This window comes from Amblyraja radiata, chromosome 27 (genome assembly GCF_010909765.2).
Source record: "Amblyraja radiata isolate CabotCenter1 chromosome 27, sAmbRad1.1.pri, whole genome shotgun sequence".
NCBI classification, from domain to species: Eukaryota; Metazoa; Chordata; class Chondrichthyes; order Rajiformes; family Rajidae; genus Amblyraja; species Amblyraja radiata.
The window spans coordinates 139,894-162,144 of NC_045982.1; the positions used below are offsets into that span (position 1 = coordinate 139,894).

Genomic DNA, 22,251 nt, shown 5'->3' on the forward strand with positions numbered 1-22,251 from the left:
ACATATTCCAAGACGAATACATGTTCTCTAAAGAAGAGATTAGAATTATTCAAGTAGAACTTGACATATTGAGTAAAAAAGGGGTAATTGAGAAAACAACTTATCAAAACCACTAGTATATCTAATATTTTCTCTATACCTAAAAAAGGATGGTGGCAGTAGAATCATTTCGACCTTACAAGTCTCAACCCTTTTGTACAGTATAAACATTTCAAAATGGAGACATTTACTTATGCTTTGCAGTTAAATTCAACAAGAGGCTATATGGCAAGCATAGATCTCCAAGATGCGTATTACTCTGTGGCTGTGCAAGGTAAGATCGTAGATATTTGAAATTTATCTGGATGCATCAATTGTGGCAATTCAAAGCATTGCCTGATGAATTAACCTCAGCCCCTAGATTGTTTACTAAACTGAAAAAAACAATCTTAGCATTGTTAAAGAGTCCAAGGCCATTTGATAATGGTTTATTTGGATGACATTTTAGTTGTGGCACTGAAGCCATAACGACAGCATCAGTTTTAAAAGTCAAATTAACATTCAAAATCTGGGCATCTATCTCTCCAGATAAATCTAGATTGACACCCAACAAAATAATTGATTACTTGGGGTTCACTATTAATTCAGAGCACATGACAGTGACTTACCCAAGGACTAAAGCTGCAGTGAATTGAGGGTTGTAAGGAACTAATTGCAGGCAAACAACCATCAATCAGGCAAGTGGCAAGCCTAATTGACAAACTAATTGCTTCTTTCCAGCTGTTCAGCTTGGCCCACTGCATTACCATCAACTGCAGTGAGCAAAGGTTAAAAGACATTCCGGGTATTTGATAGTCCCATGTAACTACCAAACACAGCAATTTATGATATAAAATGGTGGATTAATAATGTTGATATATATATTACAGAAAAAATTCTGGTTGAATCATCAGCTATCAGCCTACAAACCGATGCAAGTGCACTAGATTGGGGAGATGCTGATACCATCTCAAGCTGTGGAGATAGATCAAATGCAGAGGAAGAACCTTTGCTCGAGACACATGGCATTAATTATCTTGAATTACTAAGTGTATTTCATGGGCTTAAAGCCCCTTGCCGCAAGGTACAAAATTTGCATGTACAGGTTCAGATTGACAATACTACGGCAGTAGCATATGTCAATCATATGGGTGGAATCAAATCAGAAGCATTTGCCAGATTAGCAAACAGGAATTGGCACTGGTGCATTAAGAGAGACATTTGGTTCTGAAATTTACCTACCAGGTAAATTCAATATATTGCAGACACTAGGTCACGAAAATTTAATGACAATACAGAATGGATGTTAGAAACATAGAAAATAGGTACAGGAGTAGGGCATTCGGTCCTTCGAGCCTGCACCGCCATTCAATATGATAATGGCTGATCATCCAACTCAGTATACTATTAAACCGTGACATTTTCCATAAGATTGTGAATAAATTTGGGAAACCATAAATTGACTTGTTTGCATCCAGATTGAATCACCAGTTACCTCAATATGGTTGTGGGAACCAGACCTAGGTGCAACAAGGGTACATGTGTTTACGTTAAATTGGGGTGGAATGTTTATATGCATTTCCTCCCTTTTGTCTGATCAGTAGAGTCTACAGAAGATCAAACAAGATAATGCTTCAGGATTGTTCGTGGTTCCAGACTGGCCACACAACCATGGTATCAACTAGTGTTAAAAAAGATGACAGAACCTATAATGCATGTCTCAAGACAAGAAAACCTACTCGTGTACCCTGTAACTGGTGATTTCATCATTTACATGATCGTATTGATTTGCAGATTCAAAAAAGGTTATATCTTGGAAGAGACTGACGGATCGCAGTATGTATGTAATTACAGGATCCTGGAGGGATAATACCCAGAAGCAGTATATCTCTTACATTAACAAATGGGAGCAGTTTGTTCAACACAAAATATTATTATCATACTGCACACGTCAGATGTTGTAGAATTCTTGTCAACATTATATTTTGATGCTAATTTAAGTTATAGTGCGATCAACACTGCAAGGAGTGCCCTCTCTGCATATTTATCGAGAACATCGGAACAACAAGTTCTAGGATCACACCCCTTGATTTGTAGATATATGAAGGGCATCTTTAATGCTAAACCTCCCAGACCGAGATATACGGAAATCTGGAATGTAAGGGATGTACTCACACTACTTAGGGATTGGAGTCCCATCTCAAATTTGTCTTTAGACAAAATCACTATGAAAGTAGTCATGTTAATGGCTTTAGTCTCAGCCCAAAGAGTACAAACTTTACACAAGTTACGAGTAGACAGAATGGGAATGGCAGCAGAGGAAATTACATTCTATGTCTATGTCCTGCTAAAACAGAGCAGACCAGGAGTATCGGGGTGTAAATTGGTTTTCAGTATATCCTACAGAAAAGACTAGGTGTAGTTACATATTTGAAACACTACATTGAGACCACCAAGCACCTTAGAGGTGTAGAATCCGCATTATTTATCAACCATAAATAACCACACAAAAAAGTGACAACACAAACAATTTCAAGATGGCTGAATAAGGTGCTATTGGATTCAGGAATTGATACTGAAAATTTTTAATCTTATTCCACATGTGGCAACATCGGCGGCCAAGGATTTGGACGTTCCAATAGACCATATCCTTATGGCCGCAGGATGGTCAAAAGAAAGGATGTTTACAAATATTACCACAAAGAGATTGAAGACCCTGGTGTAATTGGTGGTACTGTTTGGATTCAGTATTAAATGTTCCCAGTGATTAAAATGGGACATAATGTTTATCATAAAACAAACCATTAACTGATTAACAAATGTTATGGTTGCATGTTATTGACTGTTTTTCACTCATAGAGTCAATCTAAATGCAGTGATACGCCGGAATTGAATCTACGGCCTGAAATCACAGAAGCTTTAAAATCTTCACGTAGTCACTCACGTGACTCCGAAGTAAAATAGTAAGATTAAACGAGAACTTACCAGTTTGAAGTTTGATCTTTATTTTATGAGAAGTTACGTCGAGGGACTACGTGCCCTCCGCTCCCACCCTAATAAAGATCAAAGGTAAGTTAAGTTTGTATCACGTAGCTTACTATTATGCTTCGGTATATATCATCTGTGATTTCACACCGCTGCTTTGAAGTTTGACGCGCGTGGGCCTGGGCGGCCTTCTTCACGTAGTCCCTCGACGTAACTCCTCATAAAGTAAAGATCAAACTTCAAACTGGTAAGTTCTCGTTTAATCTTACTATTTTAAATACGGAGTTCAGTTCAGTCTGAAGAAGGTTCTCGACCAGAAACATCACCCATTCCATCTCTACAGAGTCGCTGCCTGTCCCGCTCCAGGTTTAAACAGAGCGCTGTCAGTTTAATGCATTGGAATTTAAACGAAGAGCTGTCGGCTACAGCGCTATGGGTTCTGAAAATAGCGCTACCAGCTGGAGCGCTATGGGCTTTAAACATAGTGCTATGGGCTTTACACCTAGCGCTATAGCCACAGTGCTATGGGTCACAGACTGTTCAGGAAAATTCTCGTATAACAATGAGTCTTTGGAATTCTCTTTCTCAGTGGTAGTTGAGCCTTTGATTATATTTCAGGCAGTGGTAGAATTCTGGATAAGCCCAGTGGGATTGCAGTTACATTGGGATTGGCCTTGATTTTACAGAACGGTGGGTGGGCTCAAGGGGGAGAGAGGGAGCGGTGGAGAGGGAGAGTGAGAGGGAGAGTGAGGGAGAGAGGGAGAGGAAGGGAATAAGAGAGGGAGGGAGGGAGAAAAAAAGGAAGGAGAGAGGGAGGGTGGGTGGGAGGGAAAAGGGGACGGAGAGAGAGAAAGGGGGAGAGAGGGAGGGAGGGCGAGAGGGATGGAGAAATGGATGAAGGGAGGGAGAGGGAGCGAGAGAGAGGCTTCCAAAATGGCTTTACATCATCATCTGGTGCTAAAAGCAGGAAGTAGCCGTTCAAACAGCAGTATACAAAGAGATGGCAATGAATGCACTGTCAAGTAAGGTGCATAGAAGACATGTCAATTGGTAGCAAAGTTATGCATTCTTGTATTCTTAATGGGTATGACTGCACATAAAAAATCACTTTTTTTTCAGCAAAATGGTACCGCGTAAAAATACTGATTTCCTCAGCAAAATGCTGATTTTCAGCTACTAGAATACTGAAATGCTCTGACAAAACTTGGCAGCTCTGTATATTACAATATGTTAACAAATTGGTTGGAAAATAGGAAACGGGCTAAGAATAAACAAGACTCTCAGATACGTGAAGAATTTAGCTGGTCACAGCATCTGAATAGTGTCCATTTTGGATCGGTGACCCTTCCTCAAAACTTATGAATTGTTTATTTTTCAATTCTCTCATCTGTTTGTCCATCAACACTCATCACTGTCCTCTGCACAGCACTGTCCCATGGAACTGCAAGAGATGTAACCTCTCTTTTACTTCACACCACTCACATTGCAGCCTTTTGGACTCAATATTTAATTCAGCAATTTCAGATAACGTGTCTCAACAACAGTTTGACTTGAATTTCACAGCTTTAGCATATCTCCTTTCTTATAATCTATCTCGCTCTTTCTTTAACTGCCCTCATGAGTCCATCAACCAGACAACCTGGATCACTTCAGTGACTGGCCTCACTATCAGAAATATTCCTTTTGTCCTATCCCTCTTCCAGCCACTGTCCACTAGTATCCTCACTTTCCCTGAAAAAATAACTCTATTTCTCTTTGCACAGATTCTGGCTGATCAAAGTTTTTTGTTTTTAATTCTGGATCCACTCATCTTTCCACGTAACTGTATTCTAGAAAATGTCCGGGACACTCTTGATAGGCTTTTCGAATTCGCAAACTGTTATTGGAAAATTGAATTGTTTGCTGTATTCCCTTCCATTCTTTGTATTCCTTTTAGTACAGAAGAAGACAGTTATACCATTGTATTCTGCTACTTTCTAGAACATGGCTGTCTTTTAATAAAATGTTTATCTTGTTCTTTAAAGTTTTCATTTATTTCCTAGGCAGTTTGGGCCTTGGGAAACATTGCAGGTGACAGTGCAGTGTGCAGGGACTTTGTACTTCATTGTGGGATCCTTCCACCTTTGTTACAGTAAGTATTTGCATTTGGCACAACTTTTCACAATGTCTCCTTAGGCCAATGAATTTCACTGCAAAATTTATGGTTGAAAGTTTGAGTTTGTATTGTGCATAAAATAATGTAATTGGACTGACATTTCTTCTTGGATCAGGGATTGAGATGCAATAACACTTGTGGAAAGGGATATCTATTAAAATATTAGAACACAAAGCTGTGTGGGGGGGGGGGGGGTTATCATGGACTCACCCAGCACGGAAACAGGCCTTCGGCCCAACATTTTTATGAAGTAACTTTTTTGGTTCATGTGAAATGTAATTTTCCTCTTTAAACTTGAGGCAAGGCAAGGCAAATTTATTTGTATAGCACCATTCGTGCAAACAGCAATTCAAGGTGCTTTACAGGAAAGAAAAAATAAAATAGTCAATAATTAAAAATTGCAAAATAAGCAATACGACAAATGTATGAATAATAAAACAACGTCAATGAAACAATAAAACGATTTTAAAAAGCACATAAAAGGGTTAAAATTGGACGGTTAAGATTACCTGCATGTCGGGTTATGGAAAAGCTATAGTAAACAACAGTGTTTTAGGCCTGATTTAAATGCGCTTACAGTCTGTGCACACCTCAGGTGTTCAGGGAGCTTGTTCCACAGGTGTGGAGCATAAAAACCGAATGCTGCTTCAGCCTTTTTAGTTCTGACCCTGGGAACACAGAGTAAACCTGTCCCTGAAGACCTGAGGATATGTTCCTGTTTACAACATGCTGTTTTCTTACAGTAATCTGATAATTACAATAGACTATAGAATGTAGAACAGGCCCTTTGGCCCTAATGTCTGCGCCGAACATGATGCCAGTTTAAACTAATCGCGTCTACCTGCACATGATCTCTAACCTCACATACCTTGCTTATTTATATTCCTAACTAAAAGCCTCTTAAACATCACAATCGTATCTGGTTCCACCCCTACAAAAACTTGCCCTCCACCTCTTATGCACCCTTTCCAAAGCCTCCATATTCCACGTGATTCATGGGATGACCCGAACTACACATATTACTCTAAATGTAACTGAACCAAAGTTTAATAAAGCTGCATCATAACTACCTTCACGGCTGATGATAGAAAGCATAGCATGCGCCTTCTTTACCAATCTATCTACTTGTATTGCTACTTTCAGGGAGCTATGGATTTGGACCCCCTAGATCCCTTGTATATCAATGCTGTTCAGGATCCTGATATTAATAGCTAAAAATTCTGTCTGTGTCATTTGTTTTCTCTTGTAGATTATTGACAAAATCTAATAGACTGACAATGACTAGAAACGCTGTTTGGGCACTGTCCAACTTATGTAGAGGGAAAAATCCACCTCCTGATTTTGAGAAGGTAAATATGCTCCTTTAAAATGTACTCACATCACTATGACCTGCGGAGATCATAACAGAAACCTCCCGGTGGTGATCCCTGGAAGCGACAACGCGATGCACTCTGTGCCGCATCGGGCGACAATTCTGTCAACATGTTGGACGACGACAGAAGCCAACAGCAAGCTACATCATGTGAAACACGAGCGAACAAACTATGACCTGCAACTTCAATACTTTAGAGCTGTGCTTTAATTTTGTAATTGACAAGATATTGTCAGGAAAGGATGGATAATTTCAATGCTTTTAAGACATATTCAATATACAAAGTAGCTAAAATGAAAAGACCTCCATTTTTACTTGCAGGTGTCCCCGTGTTTAGCAGTGCTATCCAGATTATTGTTCAGCGGTGACCCTGACTTGCTTGCAGATGCTTGTTGGGCCTTATCATACTTGTCAGATGGACCCAATGAAAAAATTCAATCTGTTATCGACTCTGGGATTTGCAGACGATTGGTGGAACTCTTAATGTGAGTTTATTCACTGTGTGACTGTACTTTCTTTTGTGCTCTGTTTAATATTTTAGCTGGCCTAGACAAAGTCCAGAATGTCAACGTGAAATGATTTGTGGTTTCAATTAGAAGCTTACAAGGAAAAACAATGATTGGAGTACTTTGCCAGTTTATTTTCCCTTATCATTAAATTAAACTCACCAAATTTAAGTCGCATCACAGATTTGTAAATGTACATTGTATTTTCTATTTATATTGCATTATTACATTGTATGTCTCCTTTTTCAGCTGATGGTTTGTTTAATGGCTTATTTCTCTCAGTTTTAGAAAGGTGAGAGATATGAATGTTATAATAAAATCTCTACCCTTTTCCCAACATAAGATCTGGAAATTGTGTCCTGGAATGTTCTGCCAGACTGCCTCCTACATTGGTCTGTGCCTTAAATAATGATGCTGGAAATACTGAGCAAGTCAGACGGTATATGTGAACAGAAACAGTTAATGTATTAAGTCCAACATGAAAGATTATCAATAATGTTAACTGTTTTTCTCTCGCCTGATACCTGACCTGCTACGTATTCTGGCAGTTTTTATTTCAAATTCAAAATATCTGCTGTGTTTTGCGTTTACTTTGTAACTTGCTTTACTTGAAGCAAGAAATCATTTTAGAAATCATTACTGAAAGGAGACTTACCAAGCAGTGTATCCTGATTTCTCTGACGTATGAAATAGACAATAGGTGCAGGAGTAGGCCATTCGGCTCTTTAGCATGTTGGATGTAGAATTGCTGATTGTTTTTGTGCATTTCTTACAGGCACAATGATTACAAAGTTGCATCACCAGCATTAAGAGCTGTCGGTAACATAGTGACTGGTGATGATGTCCAGACACAGGTAGGTGCATCATAGATGTGTGAGTTTGGAGGTAATTGTAACTCAGATATTGCCTCATGTAGCTTTCATTTAAAGTCATTTATAAAGCTGTTCCAATATTGTTGCAATTCTCAAAGCAAAAGACAATTTGGTGAAATTCACCCACTCTTGCTTTAGGTTGTGAGACTGATTTTTTATTTTGCCTTTTTAGTAAAAGTCTAGTTCCTTTTGTGAATTAAGAAGGCCCTTAAGAAATATAGAATGTGTAAGCAGGTCATAAAACCGAATGTAGTAAGGTAAGGAGAGGTTACATAGTATCACTAGCAGTCGAGATAAGGAAATTCCAAGACATTTATAAGTACATTATAAGAGCTAGCGGGTAACCGGAGAAAGAGTGGGGTGCATGAGGGAACAAAGAAGCAGTCTGTGCATAGAGTTTGAAGCAGGCACATGCCGTGAGTAATTACTCAAGGTAGGCAGGCGGCTTTAAAAAAAAATCTTAAACCGCACAAGCGCAGATTGTTCTCTCCTTAAAAATAAAAAATAAAAATAAGTAATAATTCAATTTGCCCAAAGCTTCTAAATCTCCTTCATTGTTTAATTACTGAATAGGTGGGGGACGGAGGATGAAGGCAGGTGGAGAGATGGTGGGAAAAACGGGAGCACACCGGGACGTTGAATCAGTTGTCATCTTATTGAATGACAATACTAATTCAATGGTCCAATTGGAGGGAGAGTTCCTTTCACAGCGTGTGGAGAGTCTGTGCCAGGGGTTAAAGATGCGGGGATGGCAGGAGTGTTGAGAAGGAGGGGGTCGGAGATCATATCAGACTCACTCACCGCTGCCGCAGCGCTCCGGGCACGGACAGCAGAACTGGCCGCCACTTCCGGGGAAGGAAGCAGCTCGGGTGACTACGAGCGGCCGCCGAGACCCGACAGCAGAACCGGCTGCCACTTCAGCACCTTCTGCCGGCCCGCTCACCTCTGGCAGTGTACTCCGTATGAACACCTCTCACCTGCCGCTCACCGGCTTCACTCATGTCAGTTGCTTCCTGCAAATCCTTAAATTCCCACAACCGAGTAACCTCAATTGGTCCCTTGAGCGCGCTGTCGGAATTTAAGGATTTGCGGGAAGCTGGCCGGCGAGCGGCAGGAGGGAGGTGTTCAGACGGAGAACACTGCCAGAGGTGAGCGGAGACCAGCAGAAGGGGCTGAAGTGGCCCGGAGCGCTGCGGCAGCCACCCGAGCTAATTCACTCCCCGTGCCCGAGCGTCGCAAGTGGGTTACTAGCCACGATCCTCTCCTTCACAATGCTCCTGCCCTCCCCGCAACTTTACCCCGGGTCAGACTCCTCAAACACTGTGAAAGGAGCTCTTCCCCCCCCCCACCCACCCCGGGAAATACAGTATTTAAATACATAAACTTCCAAGAAATGTACTTACCACGGTAAAGGTACACAAACTCCATTCTTCTCTCTTTACTTCCTAACATACCCTTCAGATAATGACAATCCATATTTGAAAAACCCGCCAAGAAACTTGCGCTGCGCATGCGCAGTACAGCAAAGGCAGAATTTCAGCCCCGCTTGAAATTGACGGCTTCAAGCAGCACCGACGGCACGTGGGCTGCACAGACCTTCCCTTGTTACAAGTGCTGCGGATGAAAGGCACGGACCTAAGAGATCGATCTCTTAGATAGGCATTATTCTCCCATGCCTTTACTATTTATATTTAATGATTACCATGTTATAATTTTAGCCTACCTTACCGACCCTGACGGCACGTGCCTGGTTTGAAGATACGAGTGAGGTCTTAAATGAATAATTGTGACCTGCATCTACTAAGGAGGAAGACATTATTGTTGCAGGTTATCAAAGCAGGGTCAGAAATATTCTAAAAAATGATATTAATAAGAAGGATGCCTTAGATATTGTAACGGTGGGTTATCCCAGGGCTTATTAGGATAGTCATAGAGTCATATAGCATGTAAACAGGCCCTTTGGCCCAACTTGCCCATCCCGGGCAATATAGAAACATAGAAAATAGGTGCAGGAGTAGGCCATTCAGCCCTTCGAGCCTGCACCGCCATTCAATATGATCATGGCTGATCATCCAACTCAGTATCCCATCCCTGCCTTCTCTCCATACCCCCTGATCCCTTTAGCCACAAGGGCCACATCTAACTCCCTCTTAAATATAGCCAATGTACTGACCTCAACTACCTTCTGTGGCAGAGAATTCCACAGATTCACCACTCTCTGTGTAAAAAATGATTTTCTCATCTCGGTCCTAAAAGACTTCCCCCTTATCCTTAAACTGTGACCCCTAGTTCTGGACTTCCCCAACATCGGGAATAATCTTCCTGCATCTAGCCTGTCCAACCTCGTAAGAATTTTGTAAGTTTCTATAAGATCCCCCCTCAATCTTCTAAATTCTAGCGTGTACAAGCCGAGTCTATCCAGTCTTTCTTCATATGAAAGTCCTGCCATCCCAGGAATCAGTCTGGTGAACCTTCTCTGTACTCCCTCTATGGCAAGAATGTCTTTCCTCAGATTAGGAGACCAAAACTGTACGCAATACTCCAGGTGTGGTCTCACCAAGACCCTGTACAACTGCAGTAGAACCTCCCTGCTCTTATACTCAAATCCTTTTGCTATGAATGCTAACATACCATTTGCTTTCTTCACTGCCTGCTGCACCTGCATTCCTACTTTCAATGACTGGTGTACCATGACACCCAGGTCTCGTTGCATCTCCTCTTCGCTTGCTCCACCTGCTCGCATTTGGCCCATGTCCCTCTAAATCTTTCATATCCTTGTACCTGTCTAATGTCTTTTAAATGTTGTTATAAGGAAGTATTGCAGTCCGTTCTGGGAACCAAGAGAGCAGATTTGTGTGGCCCTAGCAGAAAGAGATATTCTTGGCCACAGGCGAGGTGCCTGACACCTGGAGGAGAAAAAATATGATGTCTTTATTAAGGGTAGCTGGAATAAGCCAGGTGATTATAGGCCAGTGAGCCAAATGTCAGTGGTTGAGAATTAGACAATAGACAATTATTGGAAAAAGTCCTGAGGGATGGGATAAATGTGCACTTAGAACGGCAGGGACTGATCAGGGATCATGCTACTGTCTAATTAATTTTATTGAGTGTTTTGAAATATTCACCAAAAGCATTGTCATGGACATGGACAAGGGGTAGACAATGTCTACATGGACTTCAGCAAGGTTTTGACAAGGTCCCACGTGGTAATCTAGTCTGGAAGGTTAGAATACATGGGATCCAGGGATAGGTAACAAACAGTTTGCAAAATGGCTCCTAAATGCTGACTATCTTTAATCTGTGCGATCAGTACTAGGTCAGGTATATTAATGATTGGGATGAAAATGTCAGTGGTATGATATATTAGCACATGATAGCAACATTGGAGGTATATTTGACAGTGAGGAAGGGTGTTTCAGGTTTGATAATTGGGTCTAGATCAAGTGGGAAAGGGATTGGCAGATACAATTTATCTCTTGCCAAGTTCAAAGTGATGCATTTTGGGTAGTTACACCAGGGCAGGACATGCTGGACACCAGTGTGCCCCTAGTGTGAACAGAGAAACCTTGGGATTATGGCTCAACAGATACACAGTTGCCTGAAAATGGGAACATAGGTAGACAGGTTGGTGAGGAAGGCTTTTGGCATTCAATGCCTTCATTGATCAAGCCACTGAATATTAGAGTTGGGATGTTATGTGGCAGTTGTTCAAAACTATGGAGTATTGTGTGCATTATTGGTCACCATGGAACAGAAAATGGTACAGAAAAGATTCACATGAATGTTGTGTGGTTTGGAGGGCTTGAGTTATAAGGACAGGTGGGATTGGCTAGGTCTCTTTTCCCTGGAGCTGAGAGATGACAAGATAGAGATGTGTATATTATATTGAATATAAAATTATGAAAGGCATATAAAGAATGGATAGCCAATGTCTAGTGGACATAGGTGTTAAGGTGAGAGGGAGGAGGTCTAAAGAGGGTATGAGGGGTAAATTGTTTACACAAAAAGTAGTTTGTATCTAGAATAAATTTCCAGAGGGGGCAGAGCCAGGAACAGTCACAACATTTTGAAGACATCAGTACAGGTATTTGAATGAGCAGAGTACACAGGAATATGGAATTAATGCAACCAATGGGATTAGTGTAGAAGCATGATTGTTGACATAGATGAGGTGGGCCATAGGGCCTGTTTCTTTTTGTACAAAGCTCTGACATTGTATTAATCAGCTAGTAATTTGCAGATTGAATTTATCTCAATAAGTGTTAGGTGATGCATTTTGGGAGGTCTAATATGATAGGATATACACTATGAATGGATAGAGCTCTGGGAATTTTGAAGAACAATGAGAGGTTAATATACAACTTGTCAAGTTTATTGTTATACGCACGAGCATGTTGTGGTACATTACAATGAAAATTTTGCTTGTAACGTCAGATGGAACACACAAATTATACTAAATAATTCAGAACAGAATTAAAAAAAAATATTAGATAGACAAAAGTGCTGGAGAAACTCAGCAGGTACAGCAGCATCTATGGAGCGAAGGAAATAGGCAACGTTTCGGGCCGAAACCCTTATATTCCAATTCCAGCTTAACCAAAGTCCTGTGATGTTGCAAATAACTTCCTAGAGATGGTCGGCATTGACATGGTTTTCTGTGTTATACAATTGAATATACTGTAAAAGGAGCTAACATACATTCTGGTCACTTAAAATGCAACATTTTATTTACAGAATGTTACTTTTGTTTTGGCCAGGTCATATTAAATTGTTCAGCTTTGCCGTGTCTCCTGCATTTATTAAGTAGTCCGAAAGAATCCATAAGAAAGGAGGCCTGTTGGACCATTTCAAACATTACAGCTGGGAATCGAGCACAGATTCAGGTAGACAAATATATACTTTAGACTTGGCGATACAGCATGGAAACAGACTTTTCGGCCGATTGAGTCCTCGCCTACCAACAATCACCCCGTACACTGCCGCTATAAGGCAACAGCTCTATTACTGTGCCGCCCACATATATTTGACCTTAAATAAGTGAATTTAAATAAACAGAATCAACAACAATTCCATCGGATTCATTTAAATTTACAAACATTAGTGCGGTAATAGTGAATTTCCAATCTGTTTATTTTGTAACCTTCATATACTGATTTACTTTTAATGGATTGAAATTCTAATAAGACTAAAGATATAATGGAAGCATTTTTGGTTTTCTAAAACAAGCATGTCATCTTTTTAATCAAACACTGTATTTCAATTATTTAGCAGAAATATATGAGCTGCGGCCGATGGCACTATTTAGATTGTGGTTTCTTGCATCTGAATTTAGTTAAAGGTATTGAATCAAGACTGCTGTTGTTTACCTCATTATGATCAAAATTGTCACGTTCCATTCATTTTGTTGCAGAGTTTTATCTGAAATATGTATGCCAGAGATAATACTGAATGGGTACAGTGCAGAAACAATGAACTGCAGATTTACAAAAAAAGAAAAAGTTCTGGAGTAACTCAGCAAGTCAGGCAACATCTCTGGAGAATGTGGATAGGTGATACTTATGGTTGCGACCTGCCCGAAATATCACCTATCCACATTCTCCAGAGGTACTGCTTGACCCACTGCGTTACTCCAGCACATTGCATCTGAAAATAGATATCATCTGCTGTAAATGTACAATTGCTAACCCTTTCCTTTGTCATTGAAGGCTGTAATAGATGCAAGCATCTTCCCAGTGCTTATTGACCTGCTTCAAAAAGCAGAATTCCGGACGAGAAAAGAAGCTGCTTGGGGCATAACGAATTCCACATCCGGAGGAACGCCAGAACAGATTCAGTAAGAAATGAATCCTTTTAAATTTGCTCTTCAATTCTTTCATTTTATTTCTTGAAGACATCTTTTCTTATCTTTTGGAGCACGTTTCCCAATGACGTACGTTTCCAAATGCCTGCCTGAAGGCAAATATCTTGACATTTTGTCATTTGGGAAAATCATAAACCGTTTTAGTTATAGGTCTGTACGGCCCAGAAACAGGTCCTTTGTCCCAACTCGTCCATGCCATCCAAGTTTCCTGACTAATATCCCTCCAAACCTTTCCTATCCATGTAAGCTGTCTTTAGTGTTTATATATGTCACAACTGTACCTGCCTCTACACCTCCTCTGGAAGCTCATCCCATAAATGCAACCCCTCTTAGTGAAAAGGTTGCCCCACAGATCACTTTTAAATCTTACCATTCTCACCTCAAAGCTATTTCCCCCAGTTCTAGACTCCCCTACCATGTGGCTATTCACCTTATCTATGCCCCCTCATGATTTTTTTTACACCTCTAAAAGGTCACTCCTCAGCTTTCTATGGTCCAGAAAAATAAGTGCCAGCCCCATCCAGCCTCTCCTTATAACAAGTTCAAGTTCAAGTGAGTTTATTGTCATGTGTCCCTGTATAGGACAATGACATTCTTGCTTTACTTCAGCACACAGAACATCAGTTACTACAAAACAGATAAGTGTGTCCATATACCATGATATAAATATATACACACATGAATAAATAAACTGATAAAGTGCAAATAACAGATAATGGGTTATTAATAATCAGAGTTTTGTCCGAGCCAAGTTTAATAGCCTGATGGCTGTGGGGAAGTAGCTATCCCTGAACCTGGTTGTTGCAGTCTTCAGGCTCCTGTACCTTCTACCTGAAGGTAGCACTGAGATGAGTGTGTGGCCAGGATGGTGTGGGTCTTTGATGATACTGCCAGCCTTTTTGAGGCAGCGACTGCGATAAATCCCCTCGATGGAAGGAAGGTCAGAGCAGATAATGGACTGGGCAGTGTTTACTACTTTTTGTAGTCTTTTCCGCTCCTGGACGCTCAAATTGCAGAACCAAGCCACAATGCAACTGGCCAGCATGCTCTCTACTGTGCACCTGTAGAAGTTAGAGAGAGTCCTCCTTGACAAACCGACTCTCCGTAATCTTCTCAGGAAGTAGAGGCGCTGATGAGCTTTCTTGATAATTGCATTAGTGTTCTCGGACCAGGAAAGACCTTCAGAGATGTGCACGCCCAGGAATTTGAAACTCTTGGCCCTTTCAACCATCGACCCGTTGATATAAATGGGGATGTGGGTCCCCCTCCTACTCCTTCCAAAGTCCACAATCAGCCAGCTCCTGCAACATCCTCATAAAGCTCCTGTGTACCCTTTCTAGTTTATTGACATTCTTCCTATAGTAAGACAACCGGAACTGTATAAATACTCCATATGTGGTCTTGTACAGCTGTAACGCGAGGTCCTGACTATAACTGTGTCTCTCACCTCACTTCTGCAATTTAATTCTGGGATCTATGTTTGGTTCAAGGATGAGCAAAATGGGCCTGGGAAATCAAACTGTTTCATTGGTGTGTAAGTGTCATTTGATAGCATCGTCAATGACTTCACCCAAACCTAGTAACTATGTTCTTTCTTTCGAGTTATAGAACATCATAGAATCATACAATGTGAAACCAGGCCCTTCGGTCCAATTATCCCTGCCAACTATACTAGCCCCACCTGCCTGCATTTGGTCCATATCACTCTAAACATATCCTATCCATGTACCTGTGTAAATGTTACTTAAACATTATGATAGTACCTGCCTCAACTTTCTTCCACTGGTGGAAGCAATGTGGTATCTAGACTGTCCTACACCCTTTGAAACTTGTATTTCAGTAAGATGCCCCTCATTCTCCTAAACAGTGAAGAAGATTGATGTTGTTTTGAGCACTGCTGATAGGACACCCTCTAATACTTTTCAACATTGCTTGGTCACAGAGGACAGAGTGTCATGATGGAGGGTTCACAAGTTATAGGACTAGAATTAGGCCATACTGCCCATCGAGTCTACTCCGCCATTCAATCATGGCTGATCTCTGCCCCCTAATCCCAGGCCCAGGCCAGAAAGGAGAATATGGGACACAAAGTGCTGGAATAAGGTCAGGCAGCATCCCTGGAGAACATGGATAGATGGACATTTCGGTCGAGACCATTCTTCAGGCTAACTAAGAGAAGAGAGAGAAGAAAGATGGAAAAGGTGGCAGAAACTGCTGGCAGATAGTAGGTTGAGGGAGGCGGGGGTTTGATAGGCAGCTGGTTGGAACAAAGGTCATAGATAAGAAAGGTGTGAGACAAGGTTTGAAGAGTCACAGATTGTAAAGCCAGAGGGAGGAAATTGGCATTGTAGGAGTTGGGGGGGGGGGGGGGGGGCAGTGGGTTTAGTGAGTGGTTAGTTGGAGTCCAGGTGGTGCATCGGGGAGTGGGAAGAGAAGGCAGGGGCATTGGGGGTGAAATTTGGGGGGAGTGGTCCTGCCATTCCCCTTTTCCAGCCTCCTTATTTTTTAAGCTTTGTACTTTGCCAATTTGCAGATTGTTTCTTGTAAATGCAAAGAATTTTGCATTTTCGGGGATATGAAAGGAAAGGGATGGGTGAGAAACATCAATTACCGTTGCGAGGCAAAGTGAAATTGCAAAGCGATACTAATAAGTTGTATTTTGTTCTGTTAATAAATTAAGCACCAAATTAATTATTACAAATGTAACATAATTTAATAAGTGAATGTTCTGATTTTTTTATTCAATAAATGATTTTCAATATTGACAATGAGAAGGCGAGCCTTAACCAATTTGTTCTGGATGTCCTGGAAGCCCGAGTAAATGCTCCACTACTGTGAAATAACAATAAACTTTTGATTAAACTGTACATATTTATTTTTGTTTGTTTCCTCTTGATTTTAAAGGTACCTTGTAAATTTGGGTTGCATTAAGCCATTGTGTGATCTACTGACTGTTATGGACTCAAAAATAGTTCAGGTTGCGCTAAATGGGCTGGAGAATATCTTAAGACTCGGAGAACAGGAGGCAAAACAGAATGGAACAGGGATCAACCCATATTGTAACCTTATTGAAGAAGCCTATGGTAGGAGCAGTTACAATTGACTTTATTTTCCCTATAAAATAAGAATGTTGTTTTCCAACAGCTAATAATAAATTGTATTTCTTAATCCCAGGTCTCGATAAAATAGAATTTTTGCAGAGCCATGAGAATCAGGAAATCTATCAGAAGGCATTTGATCTCATTGAGCATTACTTTGGTGTGGAGGAGGAGGACAGCAGCATTGCTCCACAAGTGGATGAAAGTGCACAGCAATTTCTATTTCAGCAACAAGAAGCACCTATGGAGGGTTTCCAGTTGTAATGTGTTCAGCAAAATACAAGCAGCCAAACGCAGCCTCACCCACCTCCTCGCTCCCCCTGTCCCAATCACCACCACATATTAAGTTGAATTGAGAGGTAATTTTTTTTCATTCCTTCAGGGAAAAAGTGTTTGAAGAGATAAATGAATTTGGTACAAAATGTTGTGCACTCTGCTTCATTTGAATCTAAGGAGTTATGGGGTAACTGTTGCACTTCCCTTTGTTTAATTCCCATTACATTGGAACTTGATTTATTTTCTGTGTGTGCAACATACCTCATCCATATGTAAAAGGCAATTCTCCCAGAAATAAAGCTGGTCGAAATCCAGTATATATCTTAATTCTGCTGGATTGAATGCTTTAATACAACAGTATCAAACTTCATGGAGCAAAGTTTTGGGTTTGCAGTCAATTGTTATAACTGTAAAATGTGTAGGTTGTTTCTGTAGAGTCCTAATGACTGGTTGCTACGTTATTGAGTAAACATGCCATTTGAACAATTAGTTGGTAAAAACAATGTATCGGAAAAAAAATATCCTTTGGATTGTTGCCTGTGTTGCTTTTGTTTGCTGGCCTGGATAATGACAGCCTGAGATATTGCAGTATCTTTGCAATATCTCATAAAATGAGTGAGTATGGGCTTCTGATAATTCTCAACATGGTGAACGTGCAGATTTATTGAAGTAATCAGTTGCAATTAACATTAATCAAGGGCGGTGCCAAGATTCTGGAAAGTTAAGAGTAGTATATTTGGGAAACCTATCAACATTCAGAATTGGTATATGTAGTATTTTGAGCTGATTAAATGTATATTTGCTACAATTAGAGCTGTTTTAGGTGTTAAAAAACTTAAGATTGACGCAAAAGGCTGGAGTAACCTAGCAGGTCAGGCAGCAGCTTTAGATAAAATGGATAGGTGATGTCACCAATCCATGTTCTCCAGAGATGCTGCCTGACCTGCTGAGTTACTCCAGCATTTTGTATCTATCTTTGGTACGAACCAGCCCTGCAGTTCCTTGTTATTACATTTTGTTTAAACTTAAGTTAGGTTTGCTTGATTATGGCTTAATTTGAACATTCAGATTTAATTTGTACATTTTTCTTTGAAAGAGAAGGGTGTTACAAGTTTTGGGAATGATTTGGGAAAGCAGGACACAGCTTTTGGTATGAGTTGATAATGCAGTTGGCTATAAAATGTAAGCTATGTACTGTATTGATGAAAATTCAAGTGTCTAACCTTGCCAGATGTTGTGTAGGAGCAGCTATTGATCATGTGTTTAAAATACAGACTTGGTTTGTTTAGGAATTGAGTGTATTTAATCTGTAAACTGGAAGCTGCACACTGCAGTCTTGTGAATATCAGCCATTATTTATTTCACCTGTTACATTAAAATAAATATTTATATCCCTTGCCAAGCATCTGGTATAAGACCACTGTGACCATGCTCATCTCCATGCCAAGTTTGAAAACACAATTGGATACCTTCTTTGAGTTTGTAAACTTGCTTCAGTTTTCTCAGGGGGTGCCTCCTGAGTATCCAAATTCCAGGTTTATGTCAAACAACTATGCTAAAACCACTTGCCTTGAAAAGAGATTGGGTGGTAATTGGAATTATCTACAGTTTTTGTGCCACCTTTTTGCTTTGGGAAGTCAAATTCATTTATGCTGAAGAATCTTTGCAATATTCGCACTTCCCTCACTCCCTCGAACAATAAAATTATTTCTGGAAGTACTTCTTGTGGCAGTTGGGAGACAAACTGCGTGTTAAATCAATCCATTTACTAGCTGGATTTAGATCCTATTTGCTATTAGCTTAGTTATTGACTGGGCATGTGATGGAGATTTTCATGCTAATTTTAGAGGTATTTATCCATGTGTATTTGAGATCGATTTGAATTTACAGGCTGAGTAAGGTGCAGCTGAATCTTACGTTATTTGTGATTGAGACTTTAGAATTTTAGAATTGCACTGGGAAGAGGACATTTAATTTGTTGGGATATGAGGAGGAAAAACAGAAGGAAAAAAAACTTGAAGCAAGTATAAAATTCACACTAACTTTATTAAAAAGGAAACATTTAAATTTTTTTTTAAATTGATAACCTTGGTGCTTTGGCATGGGAATAGTTGTCAATATTTTAACAGATTTGATATTATTTGAACACTTTAATACACATGTACTAGCATATAGTTCTACAGTTTAACATTTACATTTTTAAAGAAAATGGCATCCATTGTGAATTTGGGATACAAATCATTATGAAGTGGGGCTTTTCTGTGCTGGGAGACTGCATTCTATAATCGGTTAATCCATTTCTCTCTACCTCTGCTGTGGCAATCAGCTTGGCTGTATTGGGAAGATAAATTGCACAACAGGTATTGGAGAACCACTCTGAACTTGGATTTTGTTTGAGAGTAATTGGTGTGGTTTTAAATTGATAGTTTTAATTTTGGTTGTAGTTCTGGAAAATCAGCTCTAATGGATCAGTCTACGAGATACCTGAACAGTGTGTATTGCGGTAAAGATCATACCAGTTGGGCACACAGTTATGATAGCTTGGTTTAATTTAACTTGGTTCTCTCACACTGACTGTCTTACAATTTCCATTGCTTCAGACCAGACAGTTTCTAGTGTGTACATATTCAACATCATAACTATGGACTCGGAACCAGATTTTCAAAGATTTTACAGTAGGACAAATATTAAGCGACTAAAATTTAGACATCAAAATTACCTGGTTGCATACTGTAGTTTAATAATTTATTTTAAAAATAATTATCATTGGGATTATCTCAAAACATTTTCTGAACTGGTAACTCTTGTGCTTATTTGAGAAGGATCTCGACCTGAAACGTCACCTATTCCTTCTCTCCAGAGATGCTGCCTGATCCACTGAATTACTCCAGATTTTTGGCTCGTGGTCTTTGCTAAAGAGTAAAGGAAATAATAAAAAGAACAAATCTGGTATGAGGTTTGGGACTTTAAAAAATATCTTTGATAGTTTAAGCATTTCTACATGAATTGGAAACACTGGACGACTGAAATTTGTTGCACTATTGGAACCATGAAAAGATTAAACATGTTCATTGTAGGAAAGCCTTTCAGTGCTAGAGTTAACAATTGTGTTCCATATAATGTCCTTTGTGCTCATTTTATACTCATCTTTATAACAGTACAATATGTTGGAAATTATACTGAATTTTATGGAATGGCTAATGAATAAATTGAATTGGGTGGATCTTTTGATGGGCGGGGATTGAGAATGATTCTTCTTTTTTTTTTAAATGCTGATCTCTAATTTTATAAACGTGGTTACTAAAATCAACAATGAAAATCTAAAATTCTGTTACAAATGTGAAGTTCAATCTGGATTCAAATAAAAGGGCTGTAAAATGGATTTAGAATAACTTCCTTACTCAAAGCAATCCCAGTTGCTTCATTTTTGTAAGGAAGAAAGTGTATATTGTAGTATTGACCTAAACAGTTCTTCAATGTCAAAGATGAATGTATTCTTCATTTCAAACTCTATGGTGTATTTAAAGCTGGGATTTATTTGTTGCTATCAATACTGCACTTTAGGTTTAAATTTCACTGGCAAATTATTTCATAAAAACAGAAAACTAACATTTGCCCCCAAATTCTTACTGCTGACAAAAGTGTTTAATGTGAAAATGCTGTGAAATTGAAAGGGTGCCTGAGTATATTCCATATGTTGATGTATCCCATTACCTATTTATTGTTTGAGGAATGGAGCTTTCACTAACCAAAATGCTACAAGCATCTATAACCATAGATATTTTGGGATTTTCTGGTTTCAATCGTGAGCAGAACAGCAAATAATATTCCTTCAAGGATACTGTAAGCAAATTTCAAACAATTTAAAAAAATAAAAATAAAAAAATTAACACTAGTAGCATTTCATGCTACTGCAATTTGTCATCAAAATTCAAAAACATCCATTTGCCAACTATGCAAATTTTTGCTGAGGCCTTCCTGTCAGGATTATCTCCGTTAGTATTTCAATGTTACAAGGCATCTTCGTCTAGTGCATTTTTGTACAATTTTTCTACAGATATTTTGATATATAATGCTTAAATGTGCAATTTGGCAGGGAAAGAGTTTCAATTTGAATAGATTTGAGCTGTTATAATTTGCAATACTGTTGCTGCAAATAATTCTGTGGAGCAACCACAGGCTAACACGGCTTATTTTCAAGTGCTGACATCAGGCTGCTATAAGTACGATGACTTCTGTATTTTTAACTTGTAACTGACACTTATTTTACGTATGTTTTTTGCACTTGTGGCCATTCCTTGCAAAGATACAACAACAGACTTCCTGTGGAACAAATAAATCTAAATTCTAATGCACTCCTGTTTTTTCTTCACACAAGTGCCAATCCGACCGTGAGTCCATGAAGATTTGGGTTTGTGTCTTGAACAATTTTTGTTTACTTGAATGAACACTTTTTTAATGAATATGTGGCTACTTGCTGCTCTTTATTCGTTAACTGCCACAAAGACATGACTTGGGTAATATTAACATTGGGAAGTATCAATCTTACATGCACTAGTATATTGGTTAGGTAGGTTTGGAATATAGTTGAAAATCCAACTCTTGATGCCTGTGACCAGGATATTTTATTTGCTGTTTTGCAACCAAGTGTAGGAGGTTTAATATTTTACAATTGTTTGAACATGTAGCTTAAAAATACATAACCAAAAAAAGTATTTCTATTTATTTTCGTACATATTATGACAAGGTTTTGTTTACTTGGTCCTACAGATGTTTGTAAATTTAATGTCCATGTCCAAATTAATATGCATCAAAACTTGAATAAAACTGGTTCTCTTTTTCCCATGATTTAATTTTGGGAGGGTGCATTACCACCCATCACATGTCTGACAGCCGATGGATTTGCCTGTGCGAGACAACGGGAACAGTACAACAAAACGTGTAGTTAAACATATATAAACACACACACACACACACACACACACCTACAAATGCCGTTCATTTGTTTAAACTCTGTAAATGTACAAGTATGAAATAAATCTTGTTACAAATCTACATTTTGTGTCTTACCTATTACAAAATAATAGATAATCTTGCCAGGGTTTAGAT

General features: G+C 39.4%; 1 protein-coding gene across 3 annotated transcripts in view; it reads left to right on the forward strand.

The window, feature by feature from the left end:
• The window catches only part of kpna6 (karyopherin subunit alpha 6), a 72,614-nt gene extending 50,417 nt beyond the window's left edge, over nucleotides 1-22,197 (forward strand). For all 3 annotated transcript variants that reach the window (XM_033044797.1, XM_033044798.1, XM_033044796.1), the window contains exons 7-14: nucleotides 5,046-5,134; nucleotides 6,408-6,507; nucleotides 6,852-7,015; nucleotides 7,812-7,890; nucleotides 12,666-12,791; nucleotides 13,614-13,741; nucleotides 16,673-16,851; nucleotides 16,943-22,197. In XM_033044797.1, the coding sequence (XP_032900688.1) occupies nucleotides 5,046-5,134; nucleotides 6,408-6,507; nucleotides 6,852-7,015; nucleotides 7,812-7,890; nucleotides 12,666-12,791; nucleotides 13,614-13,741; nucleotides 16,673-16,851; nucleotides 16,943-17,130 (1,053 nt within the window). In that variant the 3' untranslated portion in view covers nucleotides 17,131-22,197. The remainder of the gene's footprint in view (nucleotides 1-5,045; nucleotides 5,135-6,407; nucleotides 6,508-6,851; nucleotides 7,016-7,811; nucleotides 7,891-12,665; nucleotides 12,792-13,613; nucleotides 13,742-16,672; nucleotides 16,852-16,942) is intronic.
• The last annotated feature ends 54 nt before the right edge of the window (nucleotides 22,198-22,251 follow it).